The sequence below is a fragment of the Scomber japonicus genome, chromosome 16, assembly GCF_027409825.1.
Source record: "Scomber japonicus isolate fScoJap1 chromosome 16, fScoJap1.pri, whole genome shotgun sequence".
Taxonomy (NCBI): Eukaryota; Metazoa; Chordata; class Actinopteri; order Scombriformes; family Scombridae; genus Scomber; species Scomber japonicus.
The window spans coordinates 7,252,047-7,273,936 of record NC_070593.1 but is presented as its reverse complement, the minus strand read 5'-3'; the positions used below and the strand labels follow the sequence as shown (position 1 = coordinate 7,273,936).

Below are 21,890 nucleotides of genomic sequence, written 5' to 3'. Positions count from 1 at the left end.
CAACGTTCATTTCAACAAAACACATCCGTTTAACTCTTTTAAATACGAGAATTTAATTTTAGTTCGTAAATAAACACCAGAAGATAAAAAGGCAAACCATTATAAAACTGATTAAATTATCTGCGGCTGGTTGTACTTCCGGTGTCAGAGGTCAACGCGTTCAGAAGAAGCAAGGAACCAAGAAACCCTCGATCAAACCCGACTATTAAAACATGGTGAGTACGTTATGATGCAATATCTACTGTGCAACTGTTTACTTTCTCGTGCGGTTCATTCAAATTTAAAGGAAAGTGACATTTTTTAAGGTTTTATTTCTGCAGTACAGCTGTTTGAAAAGCTTACCGGCGCTCTGCTAATGTTAGCAGCAATGTGTCGAGCAGCTAGCAGCTCAGATAAAGATAAATAGTTTGTCATTTAATCATAAAAGAGGAATTAAAGTGGTACACCAAAACCTGACATAAGTCAATAATACAAAAACAATGAGATGGGTTAAAGAACCAAATGCAATTAAAGGTTAAATCGTTCAAAAACTAAGCAGACTAACTCAGCTATTAAGAAAAATGTAATTACTAAAAATAGAACAGGGACCCGACATATACACTGACATGTTCAATGATGTTGTAGTATACTGTACATCAGTGCCACATATTGCTACGGTAGTAAGGTGCATGGTGGATGTTAAAACATTAATAATGTACTCAAAGTGATGTGGTGGTGTTGTATTGCAGTTCATTATATTGAAAAATGTTCCTAATATTTTGCCCCCCTCATGTATGTTAATGAAGTGGACAAAATATTAGAAACACCAGTTTGTTGATAGTGTCAACAAAAAAATAAAAATGTATAAAACTTCATAAATGTCAAACTTAAGGCAGAGCTGTTGATGGCATTAGATTGCACGGGGGTACTTAATGATATGGCTGGTGAGTGTACATAACAGTATATAAAGGCAGTACTTTAAAGATGATCAAAATATGAGTCTGAACAGATGTGAAAATCAAAGTCCAGGTGAGCAGTCTGTCAGAGGAGTCCCCCATCCTGACACATAGCCATAGCCATTGTGTTGAGATGGGGGATGGCAGATGGCATTTGGCAGGACTGACTTCCTGTAGCGTTCTTTGTCACAGTGGTGCTGAAGAAGTCTGTTAACTGGAAGTTCTCCACTGTTTGACCAGCAGGTCATGGAGAGGATGTGAGATGCTGTCCATGATGTTTAACAGATGATGTTTATTTGACAACACTCTTACATGTGTGTTTTTGTTTTCAGTCCCACACCATCCTGCTGGTGCAGCCCACCAAGAGGCCAGAGGGAAGAACATATGCTGATTATGAGTCAGTCAACGAGTGTATGGAAGGTAAACTAATTGTGATTTTTTTTTTTTGCTCTGCACTAGTGACAGACTGATCTAACCTAGTGACACTTGTGCTTTTACTTTTGGTGTACACAATGTTCTTCTTCATCCTTCAGTGATTTTGTTGCCTGTCCTTCCATCGCAACACAAGTCTCTTTAAGACATGCCTCTTGTTTGATAAATGTGGTAGTGATTGTACATGTGATGTCAGTCTCATGATTAAAGCCCCCTCCAGTGTTTTTCTGATCATGTTGATTAGCCACACTGTTCACCATCTGTAAATGAATGTAGGTGATTCTTCCAGTATCTGCTCTTCATAGATCTTTTATACTGTATGAACAGCTTCTGCTTCAGTTCATTAAATCCCTGCAGCATCCGAAGGCAGCTGGACTGATATTTTGCCTTTACGCCAGGCTGTTCACTGTGTTTACCTTCATTTAATCTCCTAATGACACCAGGCTGCTACAGTATAACCAAACACATCTCTACACACATCAGACCGGTCGGTTCTAACTCTATATTCTGCTTTTTAAGAGGGAGACGTTGGGTTAGCAGAGCTCATTACAGCCTCTATTCTAATACAGATTTGTGGTGATGTGTGTTCATGTCGTAACGTTCTAAACTGTCCGGGCAAAAGCTCTCCATTTGTTGAAGTGTCGTTATCATGTATAAGTGGTTGGAAAGATTGCATTTAATCTATTTATAATTACTGTGGTCATGTATGCAGCTTCTCTGTCTCATATGAGGAGATGATGGTTGTTTTGTGTAGGACTGATGAATAAAACCAGGCAGCTACCTCAATATTTATAAAGTCGTTCATATGTAAAATGACATTTAGCTTCTTCTAAAGCCGTTATTTTCACACACATTAACAGATGATTGGATACAACTTTTGGTTTGATTTGATCATGGCTTGGAAATAGATGAATGTAGATTTCACTATGATTTATGCAGCCAACAATTTACTGAACATGAAGTAGTTAAATGGTCTTGGTCTTGTCTCGGAATCAAGGGCATTTTTAGTCGGCCTTGTCTCTGTCTCAGACTGGGCGGACTCAGGTTTTTTTAACGAGACCGGTCAAGACCACCGCTGATAGGCTTTTTGTCCATGCCTTACTGATAACAGTGAAAAAGCATCCTCTCAAAAACAGCTAATAACTTCAAATCATTGGTAGTGTAAAGATTTCCCCAAGCTGCAGCTACTACCGCCCAGTGTCAGTGTGAGAGTGACTGGCACGCCCTCTGCACACAGGGTGTGACTATCAATACAGCGCGTGTGAGAGCAAGGCGTCCTGGTAGCTCTGTGTGCTTATTACACTAATCGCCCCCCCCCCCCCCCCCCCCCTTTCCTCACCGGGCCTTATTTATTTATTCATTTCCAGTAGAATTTTTCATAGTTATATTAAGAGAAGTTTATATTGTTGCTGCTTTTTGAGGAATAATTCAATCGCTGCACATCTGCTACATGTACAATTTTATTATTAACTTCTTTTTAGTACATTTCTTAAGCATAATTGAATTTTGAGCGTGATTTGGGCCAGTTGTTGTTGTTGATTGGGACAGCCAAGGTATATGACATATTTGAACTTTTTAAAAAAAAGTAATGTAACAGTTACTTTTCCTGGTAATTAATTACTTTGACATTGATGTCACTCAGTTACTAACTCAGTTACTTTTTGGGAGAAGTAATGAGTAACTATAATTACTTTTTCAAAGTAACGTGGCCAACACTGAAGAAAACTCACATTTTGATGTTTTGTCATGATTTTCCTTTGATATATATGGTCTTGGTCTTGTCTCGGTCTCGACCTCTAAAAGTCTTTGTCTCTGTACTCTCTGGTCTCGGTCGGTGCGGTCTTGACTACAACACTACAGAAAACTATGAAAATGTGCTTTTTAAATGTTTTTTTCAACTAATTAATGGGAGAAGTGTTTACAAGGTTTAAAATTTTCTGTCTCCTGCCCAGGTGTGTGCAAGATGTACGAGGAGCATTTAAAGAGAATGAACCCCAACAGTCCATCGATAACATACGACATCAGCCAGCTGTTTGACTTCATCGACGACCTGGCTGACCTCAGCTGTTTGGTGTAAGTTTCATCATCTTCAGTATATGAAGGCAGTTGGTAATATACAGACCTGTGAGGGAGTAATGAAGTCCATACAGTATAAGTAGCTATTGATTTCATAACTGAGTTTCAACAAGGAACCCACTAACTGAACGGAGTAGCAATATTTTCACTGGACTCCATGCAAGGATAGTCTGCTCAGATATTTAGTGTATTGCTTTACTTATATTGTAAGCAACACTTTTGTGTAACTCAGGTAAGTGTGTTCTGACTGTCAGTGAATGGTGTCAGAGATGCTTCCACTTTCTCGCTTTATTGTGAGAATATGAGATGGTCCATAAAAATGTCTCATTACAAGACAACAAATATCAACACACAACGTCTCACTTGAGCCATATATTTGTGTAATACACTTTGTTATCCTTCTACTGCCTTTCCATGAAGGCTTCAGGCAAAATATGGAACATACAGCGATATAAAAAGTATTAAAACAGGGGAATATTTTGTGTGGTTAAAAATAGAACATAATGTTTTTGCAAACCTCTAAAATAGTTTCTCAAATTATTCTCCATGGTAACCGTTTTTAATGCCTGCACACTAACCCCAAACAAATCTATTTTAGTAGACCACGAATCAATCCCAGTTGGGTTTCTTCAGGCCAAAAAAATAAAAGTATGTACAAATCTCAAATAAAATGTTCATTAGTTTGACCTGATGAGGATCCAACTGGGATTGAGTTGCTATTAAAATAAATGTTGGGTTGGTGATGTGGGTATAATACGCTCCTCCTGCTCTTGGTAAGAGGTTGACAGGTGTGGCTCTCAGTCTACCTGTTTATGTATTCTCTTTCTCTGGGAGTGCTTCCCCAGATATGAATGTGAGTTCATGCAGAGTTGTATTCATTATTCATGTTGTGGTGGGGACATATTTGGGGGAAAAAGCCTAAATCTGTGAAGGAAAAAGAAAAAACCATAAGACTGTGGGAATCATTTTTTGTCATTCAGAGACAAACTGTGTGAGAATGAGGTTTTCAGGCATTTGAGAAAAGAAATATTGACACACTCTTTGTTTAAAATGTAATGAAAAGCTTAGAAAGAGTCGTCATACTGGTTCATGTTTGGTTTTCTGCTGGTAAAATAGATGAATAAAAACACTCAAACATCTGGATTTACTATGTCCACTAAAACAAAACTACACTATATCCACATGATACAGCATTGCTCTTTGTACTCATCTGTTCTTACCTTTTATTTTTTGACTTTTCACCCCCAGAAGAGAACAATCAAAGAGAGAAAAGTGTTGCACATCTCTCATAAAATCACAGATTGTACATAGTTAACTCAGCCCCCGTGACAAAATAATGGAATATAAAAAGTTGATATCATTTCTCGTGCTGCCTCAGGTATCGCGCCGACACACAGACGTACCAGCCGTACAACAAGGACTGGATCAAAGAGAAGATCTACGTGCTGCTTCGCCGTCAGGCCCAGCAGGCAGCAAAGTGAAGCCTGTGAAGGAGCTGGATGGAGAGATGGGTGGAGGAGGATGAAGGGGAGGGGAGGGGAGGGAGGGAGGGAGTGGGGGGCGTCAATATTATTTTTGCTTTCTGTAACCTGTGTTTAAAACGTGTGAGTAACTTGTGTCTGAGAAAGTTTTACACAAAGTTTTAAATTCTTGTGTGTGTGCGTGTTTGGAGGGGGAGGGTGGGGGAGGGGGGTGTATTTTGTATTTTTAATGTTTCGACTTATTAATAAAGATTTCCTTTAAAAAAAAAACTCTAAATGGTGATTTTCTTTTATTACTTCGGTCTGTTATTTCTGATTTCCCTGTTATTTATTTAACATTTTTACTTATTTACTTTTTTTGTTCTTTTTTTGCCTATTTTTTGCTCTGTCTTGTCTGTATTACTGTCATATTCCTAATTTATCTGTATTTTCATCTTTCATCATTTCTCCTACTAACATACTGTGTTGAAAGTGCTACTAAGAATGATTTGTCTTGCAGTCTTGCTCATTTTCATGCTATTTCCCCCTCCTTGTCACTCAATATTTGCAAATAAGCATGTCTTGAGTTATTGATTTTTATATTTATTTATTTTTACTGAGCGTGGGAAAATAGGCTCCTCGTAGTTCTCTATACTTTTAAAATAATTCAGATTTTCCACCAGTTTCTTTCTTTGTATTCAATCCTTTTTTTATTTCCTTTTACTGTTTTATCACATTTTAGTCTTTTCTTTCACCTTTCCTCGCATATATTGACACTTCATATATCCATTTTCTTTGCTCCTTTTGGTTGTTTAGGGTTGTCTTGTACTTTTTTTTTAAAATACCCCACATCTGTGCCCCCACCCCCCCCTCCCAAACCACATTATTCAAGTTATTACAGTATTGTACGGTGGATTAGGGTAATGTGGGACACTTTTTAGTAATTCTAACTTGTTCACCCTATTTACATATGAATCCAATACATTACATCATCACCTAAGACCAGTAAGAAAGATGTTTCTTTGCTGCACCAGAGCATTTTTTTGGATATTGTACTCAAAAGTGTCAGAATTTGTGGATTTCGTAAGCTGGGACACAAAATCCTTTTATTTATACAGAGCAGCCTTATCTGCCAAAACATTCTGAAATGTGCACTTTTAGTCATTTAATTTAGTAGGCTTATAATTTTTAGGTTAAACAACAAGCAGTCTGTATGTTCTGTATGTGTAATTTTAAACAATATAAGTTACACAGTAGGAAAATAATAGTTAGCTTTAAAATCATTGAATAGAAAAAGAGATAAATGCACTGCAGCTTAGTTGTCCAACATTAGTCAATTCCCCACATTACCCTACTCCACCCTACTCATCTCAAAAAAAGTGCAAAAAAAAAAAAAACGTGCATGTGGTGACTTCCCCTATATCTCTAGCACAATATAACAAGTGCCAAAAAAAAGCGCGTTTATTGACTTTCTTACTCTATGAATGGGGGACTTAAAGAGAATACTATAAAAATGAACTTCAATGATAGTAGAAAAAAAAGAAAAACATCTGTAACAGGGATGAAGGAGCTCCGCAGACGCGCTGCTGAGCTGAAGCTGGATCCTCATCGCCTCTCAGTTGTGTGTGAGTGTGTGTGTGTGTGTGTAGTGTGTGTATGTCTGTGAGTGTGTGTGAATTTTTTTTTTCCACCTTTGTGTTGTGATCGGCTCTCTCAGTCTGTTTCTCACACCCACCCCGTACCCCCCCTCTCCTCTCCTCCTCCTCCTCCTCCTCTTCTTCCTCCCTCCTCCCTCCCTCCCTCCCTCCCTCTCCTCCTCCTCCTCCATCCCACCCTACCCTACCCCATCCACCACCCCCTCCACCACCACCACCACCACCCCCTCCTCTCCTCCTTTTAGCATCTGAAAAGACCACTGAGTGAGAATCGATGGCGCAGAGGCCCGCTTGACAGGACAATAAACCACAAAGAAGGGGTGAGTTTTTTTCTCCTCTTGGTTGCTTTTTGTGAATTGCGGAATTACTCTATAATGGCACAACGATAAGGGAATCGCTCGGGGGGCGGCTGTGAGGAAATGATATTTTAACACAAGGCATCTTTTGTTACCGCGATATGATTTACAGCAGGCATCAGCTGCCGTGGTCCCACTCCAAAAAAAAAAAAAAAAAAAAAAAAAAAAGGGAAAAGAAAAATTAAAAAGAGAAATACCCACAAGGAGCAGCAAGCAGCTTCACATCCAGCATCGGGGATTTTTTTTTTTTTTTTTTTTGGAGAGGGGCATTAATTTCACATGAACACACATTCACCTTACGTAACCTATAAATGCATCACTGTGTCCACCACGTCCTGTTATTGCAAGAAGAGAATAGCATGCACTTGCCGCTGCAGGTTTAGATGAGGAGGGTCGTTTGCCTGGATTTCATTGGGCGATGCAGCACCTTGAGGGGTGTTAATGCGGTTGTCGTGTTGTAAACAAAATATGTCAGCGGGATCGGAGGAGAGGGAGATTTGTCTCGTTTTTTAAGGAGACCTCCCCGGGAAATTGAACGCAAAGCAAGGCAGTGAGTAATGTTATAATTGGCTTGCACTGTGCTGAGCTTTTTCCACATTGCTTCTCTCTCTTCCCTGCTTCTTTCTCTCTCTCTCTCTCTCCCTCTCTCTCTCTCCTCTCCTCCCCAGCCATGAGGACAAGTCACATCCGAGGCGCAGGGGGAGCCATCTATTTACAGCTGAGGCGTACACATTTGCCTCTCTCATGTCTGTGATAGCCATAACAATAGCTTCCATTTTAGTCATCAGCCTCAGGCATAATCAATAACAAGCAACAAGAAAAAATAAATATGATTGCTATTGGTAAAGATTTGATCCAGTCTCCTCCAGATGTCTACAAAAAAAAAATCTCCCCCCCAAAAAAAATCACACCTCTGCTACCCATGAGGAGAAACTGATGAATCATATATTGATCTTATGTCTTAGTGATGAGATGAAAATGTGTTTTGGCTGGTGGTAACCTCAAGTGACCTGACAGCATGTGGTGTGTTTTTGTGCCCCCTCCCTCACATTCTAGCCTTTCCGCCGGCTTCCCGCACCGCGAGACGCAGCGATGCCCGAGCAGAGGGGAGGGAGGATCCGTCTCCGTCTCCGTCTGCGTCCCGCCGCCTCGACCTGGCATCCCTCCGCCTCCAGACCCTGAAGCCCGGCCACGACTTCCCATGAGGCCACCACCAGAACTCAGCTCGACCGCTCTGTATGGGGCCTCTCACATATGAAGTAGGTTCAAAATGTGCTCCGTCTCCATCTGGACTCATGGACAAAGAGTTTGGGTTGTTCAGGGGGAGATATCCTCAGTTTATAACTTGGTGGAGGGATGATAGAAATGTTTTTCACTATCAGGATCTATTAAGGTGTTGCCAGACATTTCTGCTACAAAAATATATATTTTAGTCTGTTTGCTTTTTTGTGAAATATTGGATATGGGCTCTAAAAATCCCTGAAGTGATCTTAAAAGGAAATAGTAAGGCCATAAGAGGTGATGAGGGGTCACAAGACAAACTTAACTTACAGATGTCCCGGTTTTAAAAAATACCTTGGGATCCACTGGTCTGTTAATCGGTTAGTACTGAAGCAATTATTCGATTAATCATATAGTGGATCAACAGGAAATGAACTAACAACCATTTCTTTTCTTTTTTTAAAATCACTTTAAGTTTGAATATCTTTGAATTTTGTGAACTTTTGATCTGACAAAACCAGCAATTTAAAGATGACTACTTGGACTGTAGGGAGTTGTTATTAGCGTTTTTCCACAGTTTCAAATATTCACCTGAAAAAGTTCATGTACAGATTCTATTCTAAGGCACCATTTCATACAGACACAGTTCAAGATGTGTTACAGGAAACTACAACATTTACTAGTCAGGTTTCTGTAGACGTAGAAGTTTCTGAAAGACCTGCTTTCTTTGTCTTTGTGCAGCAGCTTTCTGAATGAGTTTCAGTCTATGTGTGGTTTTAAAAGGAAAAGCCCAAAACAGGGACTTACAACAGCCCAGCTCCCTCATGACAGAGAGATGTATAAGTTTCGTATCAGACTGGGACAGAAAGCCTCTGATTTCAAGATATTGCTTAGAAAATGAAACACAGCGACTTCATTGATGCTGTTGATCTGATTCTGAAAACTAAGAATGCCATCTAACCACTCATTAAAATCATTTACAGATTAATCAGTAATGAAAATAATCATACATTGTGGCCAGTAAGACTGTGTGTAATGATTTCTCCTTATTTTATCCCAAGTGTGTAACTGCTTTATCTGATTGCTTTTCTTTTTCTCAGTTGACATGGAGGATGAAGATGGGACTTGTCTACTTGATGTTTTGTGGTGAGTTTGTCTGATTCTTGCTTGGAGACAATAGCAGTGAACAAGATTACAAGATTTGATATACATTCTTATTGTGTCCCTTTGCTGCTGTTATTATAGCACCAAATATTCACAAGGATTTAACAGATTTTGGTTCTGATTATAATTTCTTCATCTCTCTTCATCTTCACAGTGACCCCCAAGCCCTGAACGACTTCCTTCATGGGACCAATGAGGTAACAAAAGAGCCTTAAATAGAGAGGGACTCAAATAAAAAAAATCAATAGTGCAAATGATAAATTTGAGATGGAAATGTTTCTTGGCACACGTTCTGGTGAGATGTGTGGAGGAGTTGTAGTGTAATATACTGCAAGCGTTTCTCACAACGAGTGTGCGAGCCCAAACTAAAATTGACTGATTTCATCCCACCAGCTGCAGACTGAAGACCTGCTCATTAACTCCTCCTCTGGGGAGCCCTCCCTCTTCACAGATGCCCCGGTGAGTGTCTGGATCCACAGCCAGCAGCGTCACCTGCATGTTCCCCCAGGAGAATCATTTTTCTCTCCTTCTGTGCCTGAAACAGCTTCCTGTTACTCCTGCTAATCATACACATCTCCCCTCCTTTTCACTATTTGTCTTTTTTCCTGATGTCTGTTCCTCTCTCCGTCTCTCACTGTTCTTCTCTCCTCTCCAGAGCCCCGTCTCTCTGCTGGGAGATGGAAGGGATTCCTCTGACACGCCTCCACCGGGGTGTGTGGATTTGTCCTTCCTGGAGGAGGCCCTCCTGTCATCGCCGGAGGGCGGAGAAGACCCACAGGTGGTGCAGGGTGGGCCTCCTGTTGAGCCTGGATGTGAAGCAAAGAAGGGCGAAATGGAGGAAGCGGAGGAGGCGGAGGTGGCATGTGATATCCTCCAGCAGAGCTTGCAGGAGGCTGACATCACTGAGCAGACCATGGCTCTGGAGGCAGGGTTGCCCCAACCAGGGGACAGTCTGTCCCTTTACTCTCCGGCCCCTCTCCTCTCTCCACCAACTGTACCATTTCTACACAAGTCTGTGACCTTGCCTGTCACCCCAGCGCTGCCCAGAGACACCCAGGCAGCAGTGGAGCCCCCCCAGCCCTCCCTCCTGGCTGTTGGGCCTGGCTGCCCTTCTTTAAAACCTGCTGCCCCTCCTCAGCTGATGGGGCTCCTGCCTGGAAATGTTTTCCCTGGTCCTTCTCCAGAGACCTCCTTCTCTTTGAGTCCTGTTCAGGGCTCCAGTATGATCATCCATAAGGCCATGCCAAGTGTGACCAGCCGTCCTCTTTTCACCCCAACCCTGAGAGCAGCAGCACCAGGCATTGTTCTACAACGCGCCCCTCTTCCCATTCAACCCAAGCTGCCCATCAGCATTCAGCCCAGACTGGTTCAAATTAGTCCCAAACCGTCTGGGCAAAAACCCACTCCTGGTCTCACGTTTGTACCTGGGACCGCCTCACCAAATATTTTACTGTCTCAACCTCCTGGCCAGAAGCCTGCAGCTCCAACACCGCAGCCCACCCAGCAGCTCCCAAAACCGGTCAGTTTGCAGCTGGTGAACCAGGGTGGCTCCTTTGTGCTCCAGCCTCAGGGACTCTTCCAAGGCCAAAACCAGTTCCTTCTTCCGGGGCAGTGTCCTGTTACGATATCCCAGCCTGCCAGTGGAGCTCGACCTCTGCTGACTACCAGTCACCATGGCCCGTCGGTCCACAGTGTGACTTCCTCCAGCGGGCAGCTTGTAGACGGCTCTCAGATCCTAACTGTACCCCAAAGACAGCTGAACTTCAGTCCTGTCTTCACCACCCCAACAGGGCAGCTAGCTCTCCGCCAGGCCACTGTGCTTTCAGGACCTTTGCAGCTACAGTCAGCGCCCCCTACTGTCTTCCAGATGCCGGCACAGCTGGCTGGAACCTACACTCCAGGAGGACAGGGGCAGCGTGCCACCCTGGTCCACAGTCCCGCTCTGGGAAACCACATTACTTTGATCAACAGCTCTGGGGTGCTTCCTCCAGATCTCACTTCCATCTCGATCGTTAATGGTCCCTCAGTGGTTCAGGGGTTGCCTTTTGCTGCCCAGGCCCAGGCTCCTCAGGCAGCAGTGACAGAAGGACAGCTGAGCCTCCAGCAGGCCTCAGTGGTGCTGCTGCCAGAGAGAGCTGTCCCCGAAGAGAGGAGCAGCTCAGAGGAGACTTTCCACCAACTACCACAGGTGAGGTGCCAAATCTACAGTCTCACAAGCTCTTGAGGGAGGGTGGGAGATGTGGAGAAAATCCTCTATCACTATATATGTCATCCTATATTGCCATAGAGTTGTGCTGTGTATCATGATATCCTGATTTTATGGAAGTTCAACTGAGAAAATGTTTGTAGATAAAACATAAAATTGGGAGCGTCTGTTTTTTGGCTTATGTAGCGAATGAAATACCTCATTGGTGCAGAAATCCCCAGCTACTAAGAACCTTATGATAAACTCAGTTCCTTTACCTGTGTTTCCAGAGGGACTTGGGTCTAAATGAAGTTCTAGGGAGATTGTTTTACCCCCTAAAAAAGTCCCTAAAAAGTCCCTGCTTCTGGAACTTTGGGGGGCAGGTTTTGCAAGGATGACTGTGGCTGATTGGTCAAACACACACAGCGTGGCTGCTTCAACTTGTGTACTACTTCATTCATAAAACAAGGAAGTAAAAGAAGCAAAAGAGATAGCATAAGCAAATGAGTGAGAAAGAAAGAGAGCGCAGCGGTGGTCGAATGAGGTAGAGAGGGAATGAAGAGGGGATGCGGCTGTAGAGAGAACAAAGCAGTGAATAAGTTATTCGTGTGTTATTTACGGACTGTCTCAAGGCGGTTATGTTCCAAAACAGGAATAAATAACTATCAAACACTCAACAGATGTTATACAGTGGAGACAGATGCTCTTTGTCTCAGTTTCACTTCCCTCTTCTGCTGTTCTCCTTTTCATTCATTCATTAAATCTAACTAAGACAACAGTAAATGCAAACCTCTGGGACCAAAGTACCTGGAAATCAGACTATCTAACACCCCACTCATTTATTTACAACTTTTGGCCACAATTGCTCCATTCATCCAGAGGTAGAAATTACCTGTTGATAAATCACATACCTCAACCATACCTGGAGGTAACATGCCGTTGTTAGAATTCAAACCAGATTCACCTAAGATGCTCCTTATAGGTATAATAAGCTTCAGGATTTCCTTAAGTTAAGCATGTTGCACTTTTGGTTGTACCTCAATAAGTGACATTAAACAGTTTTTTTCTTTCAAACTGGTGATAAAAAAGAGTTTAAGCTAAGTGAGCCATGTCCAGAATTTCCCCATACTTTGTAAAGCAGTGCGATCATTCATCATCATTTCTACATTATATGATTCAAAGTTGACGTACACTTACATCATCTCAGACAAGTATCAACCTCTCAAAATCAAGCTGTTCTTATCACTAAGACAATTTAAATAAAATTATGTTCAAGCTTTTGTCTAAATCTTCCACTCTCTCTGGTCCACTTAACCTTAAAATATTTGAAGCAGATTTCATTTGTTCTGATGTTTTTTGGCTGTCATCTCCTTCTACAGCCCTACGGACATGTTCTCCAGCACGTCTCGGTGCAGCCGACCGCTGCAGGGCTGCAGTCCTCGTCTCCTCCTGTAGTTACAGTCCTACAGCCCCCTCCTGAACCACCTCTGGCCCCCGATCCGGCTGTGGAGATGCCTAAACTTTTGATGCCCCCAGCCGACATGACCCAAGTAGTGGAAGAGGTGACCCACTCGATGAGTCAGAACCAGGCCTTTATGCAACATCTGCAACAGGTCAGAGCTTCAGTAAACTATCTGCAGACTGTTTTTAATAATGAAATGCTGATACTGACAACGCCCCTCCTCTGTGATGATGACTGTGTTTAAAATGATATTAGTAGTAATAGTGTTAGTTTATGATGGTGTTAGTAATAGGACTAGGCTGAATTCAGTATCACTGCAAGTTAAACACAAAAGGTTGAGGACTGGAGTCGGCATGGAAACAAAAGTGAAAATGAGAAAACATTGTTAGATAAAACACAACAAATTCAATAATAGTCATTACCAGCTTCTTGTTATTATAGAATGATACAATACTATAAATAAGAGTTACACCATGAAGCATGTTAAAAAAAACCCCAAAAGATTACAGCAAGAAAAAAACAGGAAAAAAAATGTTGCTGTCACTCCATGAAGAAAACAGCACTAAGTCCCAATAGGACGTATAGCAAAGTAATGAATGTAGTCAGATATATAAGTGTTCTGACTAGATGAACTATCTGGTCTACTAGCCAGACCCCTAAAGGATCCACTGTATATCTATAAGATTTATCTACCTGCAGTGATTTATTTTCTCTCCTGGTCATTTTTACCACAGCAAGCACTTAGTTCTCCTATCGCATCCGAGCTGTTGGTTGGAGCGTTGCCAGTGGTGCCGATGGAGTCCCTCGCCTCCCCGGTGGCCAGTGAGAGAGAGACCCAGCAGCAGACGCATGCAGTCACCGTTCAGGACGCCTGCACTGTGATGTCTGATCAGTGCGTTGAGGCTTCTCCGCTTCCCTCAGACCCGGACACGGACACACCGCTGCTCTGCTCCTCTCCTCCGATTCAGGACACGGGGAGAGCAGCTTCAGCAACGTTCTCCCCTCCAGCTGGGCCTCAGATCACGCTGCCGGGACCTTCAGAGAGTTCAGTCCCCCAGACCTCTGCTCCCCAGCCCTGCACCGAGCCACAAGTCCAGTACCAGGTTCCTCATCAACTCCAGGTCTCACAGGCCTTATTTACCCAGAATCAAGTACAGATCCAGCCGTCTGTTTCCCAGCCTTTGCCCCAGGTTCAGGCTTCAGTTCCCCACCCACAGGTCCAGCTCCAGGCCCAGCTGCCTGTTTCGCAGCCTCAGTCCTTGGTCCATACTTCAGTTCACTCCCCTCTGCATGTCAGCATCTCGGTGCCTCAGCAGCAGCCTGATCCCACGGCTGCGTCTACGAGTCTCTCCATAGGAGGAGACGACTCCACTGTCCAACAGCACACACAAATCAGTGAGTTTCACCCACCGCTGTGTAAAATACTCATTAAAATATGACACAAGAAGGTTATTTTTATGTCATTTTTTCATTTTATTGCCTATACGTAACATAATCTGCAATCCAATCACCATCATCACACTGTCATTTTGTGTCCATCTTCAGAGCCAACAGCTGCCTTGGCCGTGGAGAGTAATACATATACTCTCGATGTCCGTCCACCCTCTCCTGCAGTACAGAGCGTCCAGGCTCACGGGCCCCCGGCTCCCAGGGAGTGCGCCCCCATCCCGACCAGCCAGCAGACAGGCACCAAGGTGAGAGAAGGAAAACACCCATTCACTATTATACATTAGAAAAAAGAAAAAATATACAATTTAATGCTGGAAAAGACTCCTGTAAGTCTAATTTCGTATTGCAAGACTCAAAAGGAAAAAGTAGAGAGTTGCACCTTTAGGTTCCCCCAAATGTATTTGACTGAAAAATGCATTGTTTCAAACCTACTGGATCTTTATGAGAAAATGTAATGTTAACATATAGCATTACACTCCTTATATTATGATGCCATTATCCTGTCCAGAATAAGTGTGATTCACAATATTATCCTGATAATCATCAAAATCTGCTTAAAACTGATAAACACTGACACTAAAACATCCTGGAATCACTTACCTTACAAGAAACAAAGATTTTTATTGCATTAAATAATTTCTACTTGTGTATTTTGTTGTATACTGAGAATAATTGATATTTAAGGCTACACACCTGTAGTCCACCCACACAGGTGTTTTCACTTATTGTGCCTGATTGGCTCTCCTGTGAGGTACAGAGTGTAAAAGCCTCATATTAGATTTGTTACACTTGTACATCTTTATCATTCGTATTGGTTGATGTAGTTTGATGCCCGCAAATAATTACTGCATCAACCTAGCCTGAGGTCTAATCAGCCAGAATAAGTAAAACCACCAGTGTGTGTGTGTATGTGTGTGTGTGTTAATGTTAATGTGAGTGAATTGGCCCCAGTGTTGCAGTAGAGATGACAGCCTTTTGAAATGATCATTTGTTAAATGCAGCAAAATTTGTTATTAATGACTTCAAAATGCACCCCTGTCACCCTTCCTTTTGATCTCATCCAAAATGTTATGCGGATGCCAGCTGGCAGGTCTGGAGCAGCGGAGAGAGGAGAGGCTCACACCAGCACTGCGCAGGCACAGGTAAGAGACCGACAGTAGACTGACTGATACTCATCCAGATCCTGAACATGTGTGCTGCTGCCGCTGAATGAAACCATGAGATCGATAACGTCACTCAAGTGTAGACACAATACTTCTCAGGCTCACATCGCTTCATTTTTGTTTTTTCACCTGGATGTCATTGATTTTTAATAATGAAAATGGAAACCAAACAGTGAAGATGCATGCAAAGTGATTGAATACAGAGTCGACACCAGATTTATTTTTTGTTTTCTGGCGAATACAAAAGGAAAGAATAATGTAACATCCTATTACATATGCAGTTGGAGCCACAGTTTCAGTTTACAGTTTACGGGTCTGTGCTCTCTTCGGTTTCGCCAACACCCTAAATAAGTAACTCTCAACAAGCCCAGGAGACCTCTCTAGAGATCTGTTCAATTTAAGAGCATTTGTAAGTCAAATGTGTGCTAGAAGGAGTAAAAACAAAGGTAACTTAAAGGACCAGTGTGTAGGATTTCTGTAGTCTTCTCTATATGCAGTGCTTGGTTTGTCCTTTCTGAGCTACTGTAGAAACATGCTGGGCTCTGTGGAAGAGGATCGACTCCCTACGTAGATATAAAAGGCTCATTTTAGGATAACGAAAACACAACCATTCTTATTTTCAGGTTTAATTATACACTAATTAAAACACTTATGAATGTTATAATCCACTAAATGTATAATCCCTACACACTGCTCCTTTTAAATGTAAAATTTCATTGATAAAAACAGAGCCAAATCTGTTTCCGTAGTAACAGCAGTTTAAGTTACTCAGTGGAACAATAGTTTCTGCCTCAAATGACTCTTTAAAAACTGAATTGCTCCATCAGGATTTTACTTGTACTGCAGAAAAGTTTGCATACCTCCGTAACGATCATCCAGTTCATTAACTGATTTATTAACAGATGGCCAGTTTCACACAGGTGTAATCCTACACTGTTGTTTTAATCCTCTGTGACTTCTACTACTGTTGCCACTACTACTACTTAAAGATAGGCTCACAATGTTGCTGTTTAGGACCATACTGACTCGCTGTAATCATTCCTCCTGTTGATACTAGCATTAGAAGATCTCCTCCAAATCAATGTAAGTGATGGGAGACAAAATCTGCAGTCCTATCTTATATGAGGCTTCAGCCATTTGAGCTAGTCAAATAAAGTGGATATCAGCTACAGTTATTTGGATAAAAATCCCACTTTAGATAATTGTTTGGTCTTAAAAATACCAGAAATGAATGAAATATATGCATCAGTTTTCCAGAGCTCATGGTGACATCTTGAAATGACTCGTTCGATTCAAACCACAGATCAAAATCCAACATTATTCAACTTACAGTGATTGTAAAACAGAGAAAAGAAATAAATCTTCATATTTAAGAAGCTGCAGCTAAAGGCATCTGTTGGTATTTTTGCTTTATAAATGACTGAGGATGAATAGTTATTATTATTTCTGTTTCAATAATCGAATTAATTACTTGACTAATCTTTTTAGCTCGGTTAGTAACAATAGAGATACAACTGTTCTTACTTCCATTATCACCACCATTATGACTATATCACTGCTGCAGCTATTTCTCCTCTTCCCTCCTTTTCATACCAGACTACCACATCCATGTGTGGCGTCATATTTCTCTTAGGAAATACTCGTAATTTAGAACAGCAGATGTTAAATGTTAAATATTCGATGAACTGAGTACAGTTTGAATCATGGCTGCATTAGTGTGTTAGAAACTAGAGAGGACTTCAAATGAAAGCGACTGTAGTCTTCAGGCTATGGTGAACAGCAGCGTCTCTGTCTTCGTCAGGTTCCAGCAGCAGCTTTGTTTGGACCACCGAGCGGTCCAGAACCCGTTCACCGGTCCGGCCTTCTCCACCCTGAAGGACACTGTGAGACGTCTGCTGCCGTACCACACCTGCGCCGGTCACCTGCCCACTCAGGATGACTTCAATTTAGGTGAGTGAACTGTGGACTGTGGAGGATTTTTAGACTCTCTTTGACCTCTGCTGCCAAAAATGATTCATATTTCCTTTCGCTGTGGACATTAACTTGAAGTTTATTTTCCAAAATGAACCATCTGCTGTTTATTTCAAAACAAACTGACAGCAGCTGGTAACTTAAGTCCTTAGATTAGAAAATGAGGATACATATGGGACAACTTAGATACTGAATGACAAACATAAATCAAGGATACGCTACAAATAAGCATTATATCCTGGTTGTTAAAGCATATACAGCTGTACATCTGCTCAAGCAAAACAACAGAGGGATGCAAGGACATGATCATAACCCCCTCCACACACACACACACACACACACACACACACACACACACACACACACACACACACACACACATACGCACACACACATATATATTCAGTCTTAAATTACGGTGCAATTATTTCATATGCATATTTATTCTGAGTGATGATCGTGTTCGTGTTCCTGCAGTGGACCAGGAGTTCGACAGTGTGTCCGGTTTCCTGCTGAAACGCACCAAGGACATGGTCAACAAATACAGGCAGCTACTGGTTAGAGAAGCGCAGGTAAGACACACACAGCAAGCTCAAGCTCCATCTCCATCTCCGTGAACTCCAAACTACATCAGGGGGAGAGATATTGATTCACTTACCAATTCAGTCAGTTCAGTTCTGAAGCTTTTATGTGACAAAGATGGTGACGGTCACGGATTGATTTACAACAGCTATACTTCATCATTGGTGAATTGTGTAATGGGAATTCTTATTATTCATCTTCTCTGACACAAATGAGTAACTATGTCATATGATTAGGTGTATGTGTGTGTCATAATCTGCTGACCATGACACCACTTATGTTAGATGAAATGCTGATTGAGTGAACATCATGTATGTTATAATCTACTGACTAACCATTGTCCTGATTGTATACACATTATGACGTGACTATTGTGCTTACATTGTTCTGATGATAGAACAAGGTCATCCTTTCACAAGATAATGTATTGTATATAATCTGACTATTTCAAGTGTCAATCCAAGTCTTGTTAAAAGCAGCAATAATTCAAGAGGAAAGTAGTCATATTTTCAGAATAAAGGTAAAATAGTTAATGACTAAAGTTTTATTTTTTCAGGGAAATTTGTAAAGTAGTGAAACCACCTCTGGTCATCATCACTCATTTGACACATAAAAGCTTACCTAACTATTATTATTATTATTAGTAGTAGTAGTAGTAGTATTTCTGGCTGATTACCTCGGCATACATGTATAATCGTGCAGCTCAGATCTAAATGAACCAAACACAAAGCGATCCTCACAGTACAGTACAGGAGAGGACAGAACAAGCTGTGTGTGTGTGTGTGTGTGTGATGGGATGTGAACTGGTTTCCACAGCAGGAGAGTCCGTCAGCAGAGATGGTGATGCTGGAGCGTCTCTTCCTCCAGGCAGAACGATACGCTTTAGCGGAGGACAGACGGAGAGCCCGCAGAGACCCAGGTCAGTGTGCCAGCAGGAAATAACAAACATCATCTCCGCCTCCTTTATTACACGGAGGCTCTGTTTGTGTGTGAGCATGCATAAATGTGTGTGTTTTAGGAAGATGGTGGTTTTCAAAAAATCCCCAGGACTCAGAGGAGAAATCTGGACAGGGAAATTAAGGGGAATTAGTGACACTTCTTGACATTCTTCCTCATAAACTAATTTAGCAGCGCCTCAGTACGCCACTTAACCTCCATATTTGCTCCTGGGAGCAGCTCCCAGGTGTGAATGTGTAATTAAGCTGTGTAAATGTGGAGCAGGGTCATGCTGAGAGAGACTACATGATGATGGGGGGGGAAATATGACATATGAGAGGAAATTAATGCAGGGTTGTTGTGTTAATTAAAAAGTTGGAAAAGGCGAAGTAGCCTCTTTGAAAGCTGGTAAATGTCAGGCTCGTCTTCTTACGGACAGCAGGGACGACTGAAGGAATAATATCCCCAAAATAGAACATAATCTGTTATCATAGAAATCTCAAGTGACGGCTGACGGCAGACAAAATGAAAACCCTCACAGGTATTTATTTATGATGTGGAGTTAAGACACAGATCTGAATCTAACTGTCCAATCTCTCTGCTGAATCTCTAACAAAGGCACAAAAATGTCAAGAAAATATTCATGAATAATTTATCTATTCACTTTGTGTTTATTCCAGAGTCTTTTATGATGGCTTTGGCTACATCAGCGTCTTCCCCCGATGGTGCGCCCTCCTCCGGACCCTCCAGCAGCCCCTCCTCTCCACCAGCCTGGACCAGACTCTCCGACCGGCCTCCAGGACTCAAGACGTACCGCTCCAGCTCCCGCGGGGCTCTCAGGCTCACCATCAAGCAGGAGTCCGGCTCCCGTAAGGTGGTTCACAACTCGGCCTGCGACCCGGGGTTGAAGAGGGACCACAAAGGGCAGCTGACCAACGGCGGCGGAGCTGTGAACGAACGCCACTCTCAGGCACCCAACGGAGCACCACAGCATCCTCAGCACAGCGAGGAGACCTCCAACGGACCCGCGCCCGGTAAAGCCGCCGAGGACGTCCGACAGACAGCACCCGTTCCCAAAATTAAAGCCCCAAATCCTCTTTCTATGCCAGAGCCGCAGGCCGACTGCTTTGAGTTGCCTCCCAGAGATGTCAGCGCCCCAAAACTGAAATGCTACAGGCTGGATGCGTCGCCTCGGCTGGAGCAGCGTTTCAGCCCGCCGCCTCCCCCCCTCCAAGAGGACAACATGCTCAGTGAACATCTACAGAGTGCCATCGACAGCATCCTGGAGCTTCAGCGCCTGCAGGGCCCCTCTGTAGCCCCGACCAGGGCCACGTCAGGCCCTTCACTGGACCAGGCTGTCACCAGCATCTTGGAGGGACACCTGTGAGGTAATCTGCTCTGACAAAACGTCCACACAGATGCACAAACATCTGTCTGAGGCGGAACAAAAAAAATCACAGGAGGAATCTTGACTTCTTGTCTGTTCCCAGGACTTAAAAGAGATTTGGTTCTGGGTTACAGAGATTACTTTTAAGAAAACTGATTGTTTGAAAGAAGAGAGAGGAGGAAAAAAAATGAAGAGGCACTATAAAGAGATGCATACCAGACAACAGCACTATCTATAGTCCGATAGATGTTAGATACTTCATTTTGATGTACGTTTGTGGAAAAAAAAATCTATTTGAATAGGAGCTATATTGTTTCAGTGGTAGTTAAGTCATTCAGAGGTTTACGACACTGGTGTAACCTTCATCAGCATATAGTATATAAGTAATAGTGAGGATAACGAACACGTGGAGTAGACTGAGATTATTCAATAGTTTTTTATAAGATTTCTTTCAAAATGTGAATTTTTTCTTTTTGCATAGTGCCAAGCTTCCAGGGTATTTATTTTGATAATCTGTGCCAATTGTGTTTTCAGATGAGTTGCATCGAGAAAGGCAGTAAATTTGTGAGTGTGCGACAAGCGTGTGTGTGTGTGAGAGTGAGAGTGTGTGTGTGTGTGTGTGTGTGTGAGTGTTCATTTGGAATAGTTTGCGTGGATCTAAAGAGAGCATGTCGAAAAAACATCACATCCATCGACGGGACAGTACATGAAAATCCTGCAGGCTCCATCATCTCGGCTTATCGAATGAAACTCCAAAGAATTTGTGACTCGCTACATCCTGAATACACCAGCAAACGTCCGCGTCGTGTCTCTTCCCAGAAAACTGGCGTCTGTCCTCGTTAAAAGCAGAAAGGGAAACCCGAGATGGGCACAAGGAAAATTAGGCAGAGGTTTTTAGGGTTTTTTTTTTCTAAGTTCGGACCCTTGTTGTTGTTCATGCTGGAGTCTGTTCAATATTTCTAGTTTTCTGTCTGTTTTCAGAGACGAGAATGATTTCCCTTACTGTGTGTATTAACATGCAAGCAATAATGAGTTGGGGGGGTTGTTAGGAGCAGTGGTGGTGCAGCGAGGGAGGAGATCTTTGCCCGTCTTTCGAATCGCCGTGGATTTATTTTCCAGAAATGACGAGAGGTGTCTTAAGTTGTCATCAAAGCCCGTGTAGTTTAGAAAAAAGTGTTTCTAACTTGTTTTTGGAGGGCTTGAGGGTCACTGAACGGCATGAGTCCAGTTAGTTAGAGAGAGAAAAATCACCAAAACTGCAGTTGTGTTTTTTTTGTTTTCCGCGACAGACGCTGTACAGAACTTGAGCCTCTCTGCATCATCAAACCTTTGACCAAAAACCGGAGGAATCATCCGCTTCATACGAACCACGTTTAGAAGTTGAGTCTTATTATTATTTATTAAATTATTGGTTTGTAGCTCGCCTGTACTAAAGCTGAAGATTCATGTCGACGCA

General features: G+C 42.4%; 2 protein-coding genes across 2 annotated transcripts; both read left to right on the top strand.

Moving 5' to 3' along the window:
• The first annotated feature begins 150 nt into the window (after positions 1 to 150).
• LOC128375500 (enhancer of rudimentary homolog) lies at positions 151 to 4,957 on the top strand. Its single transcript, XM_053335864.1, has 4 exons — positions 151 to 215; positions 1,268 to 1,355; positions 3,320 to 3,440; positions 4,822 to 4,957. The coding sequence occupies exons 1-4, from the start codon at positions 213 to 215 to the stop codon at positions 4,922 to 4,924; spliced, it is 315 nt and encodes a 104-aa protein (XP_053191839.1). The 5' UTR covers positions 151 to 212; the 3' UTR covers positions 4,925 to 4,957.
• Positions 4,958 to 9,240: 4,283 nt separating this feature from the next.
• On the top strand, positions 9,241 to 20,434 carry si:ch211-168d23.3 (BRD4-interacting chromatin-remodeling complex-associated protein). Its single transcript, XM_053335075.1, has 13 exons — positions 9,241 to 9,281; positions 9,454 to 9,496; positions 9,693 to 9,758; positions 9,955 to 11,487; positions 12,864 to 13,097; positions 13,681 to 14,136; positions 14,176 to 14,341; positions 14,492 to 14,640; positions 15,479 to 15,537; positions 17,360 to 17,508; positions 18,007 to 18,101; positions 18,928 to 19,030; positions 19,728 to 20,434. Exons 1-13 carry the CDS (start codon positions 9,241 to 9,243, stop codon positions 20,432 to 20,434), a joined length of 3,801 nt encoding a protein of 1,266 aa, XP_053191050.1.
• The last annotated feature ends 1,456 nt before the right edge of the window (positions 20,435 to 21,890 follow it).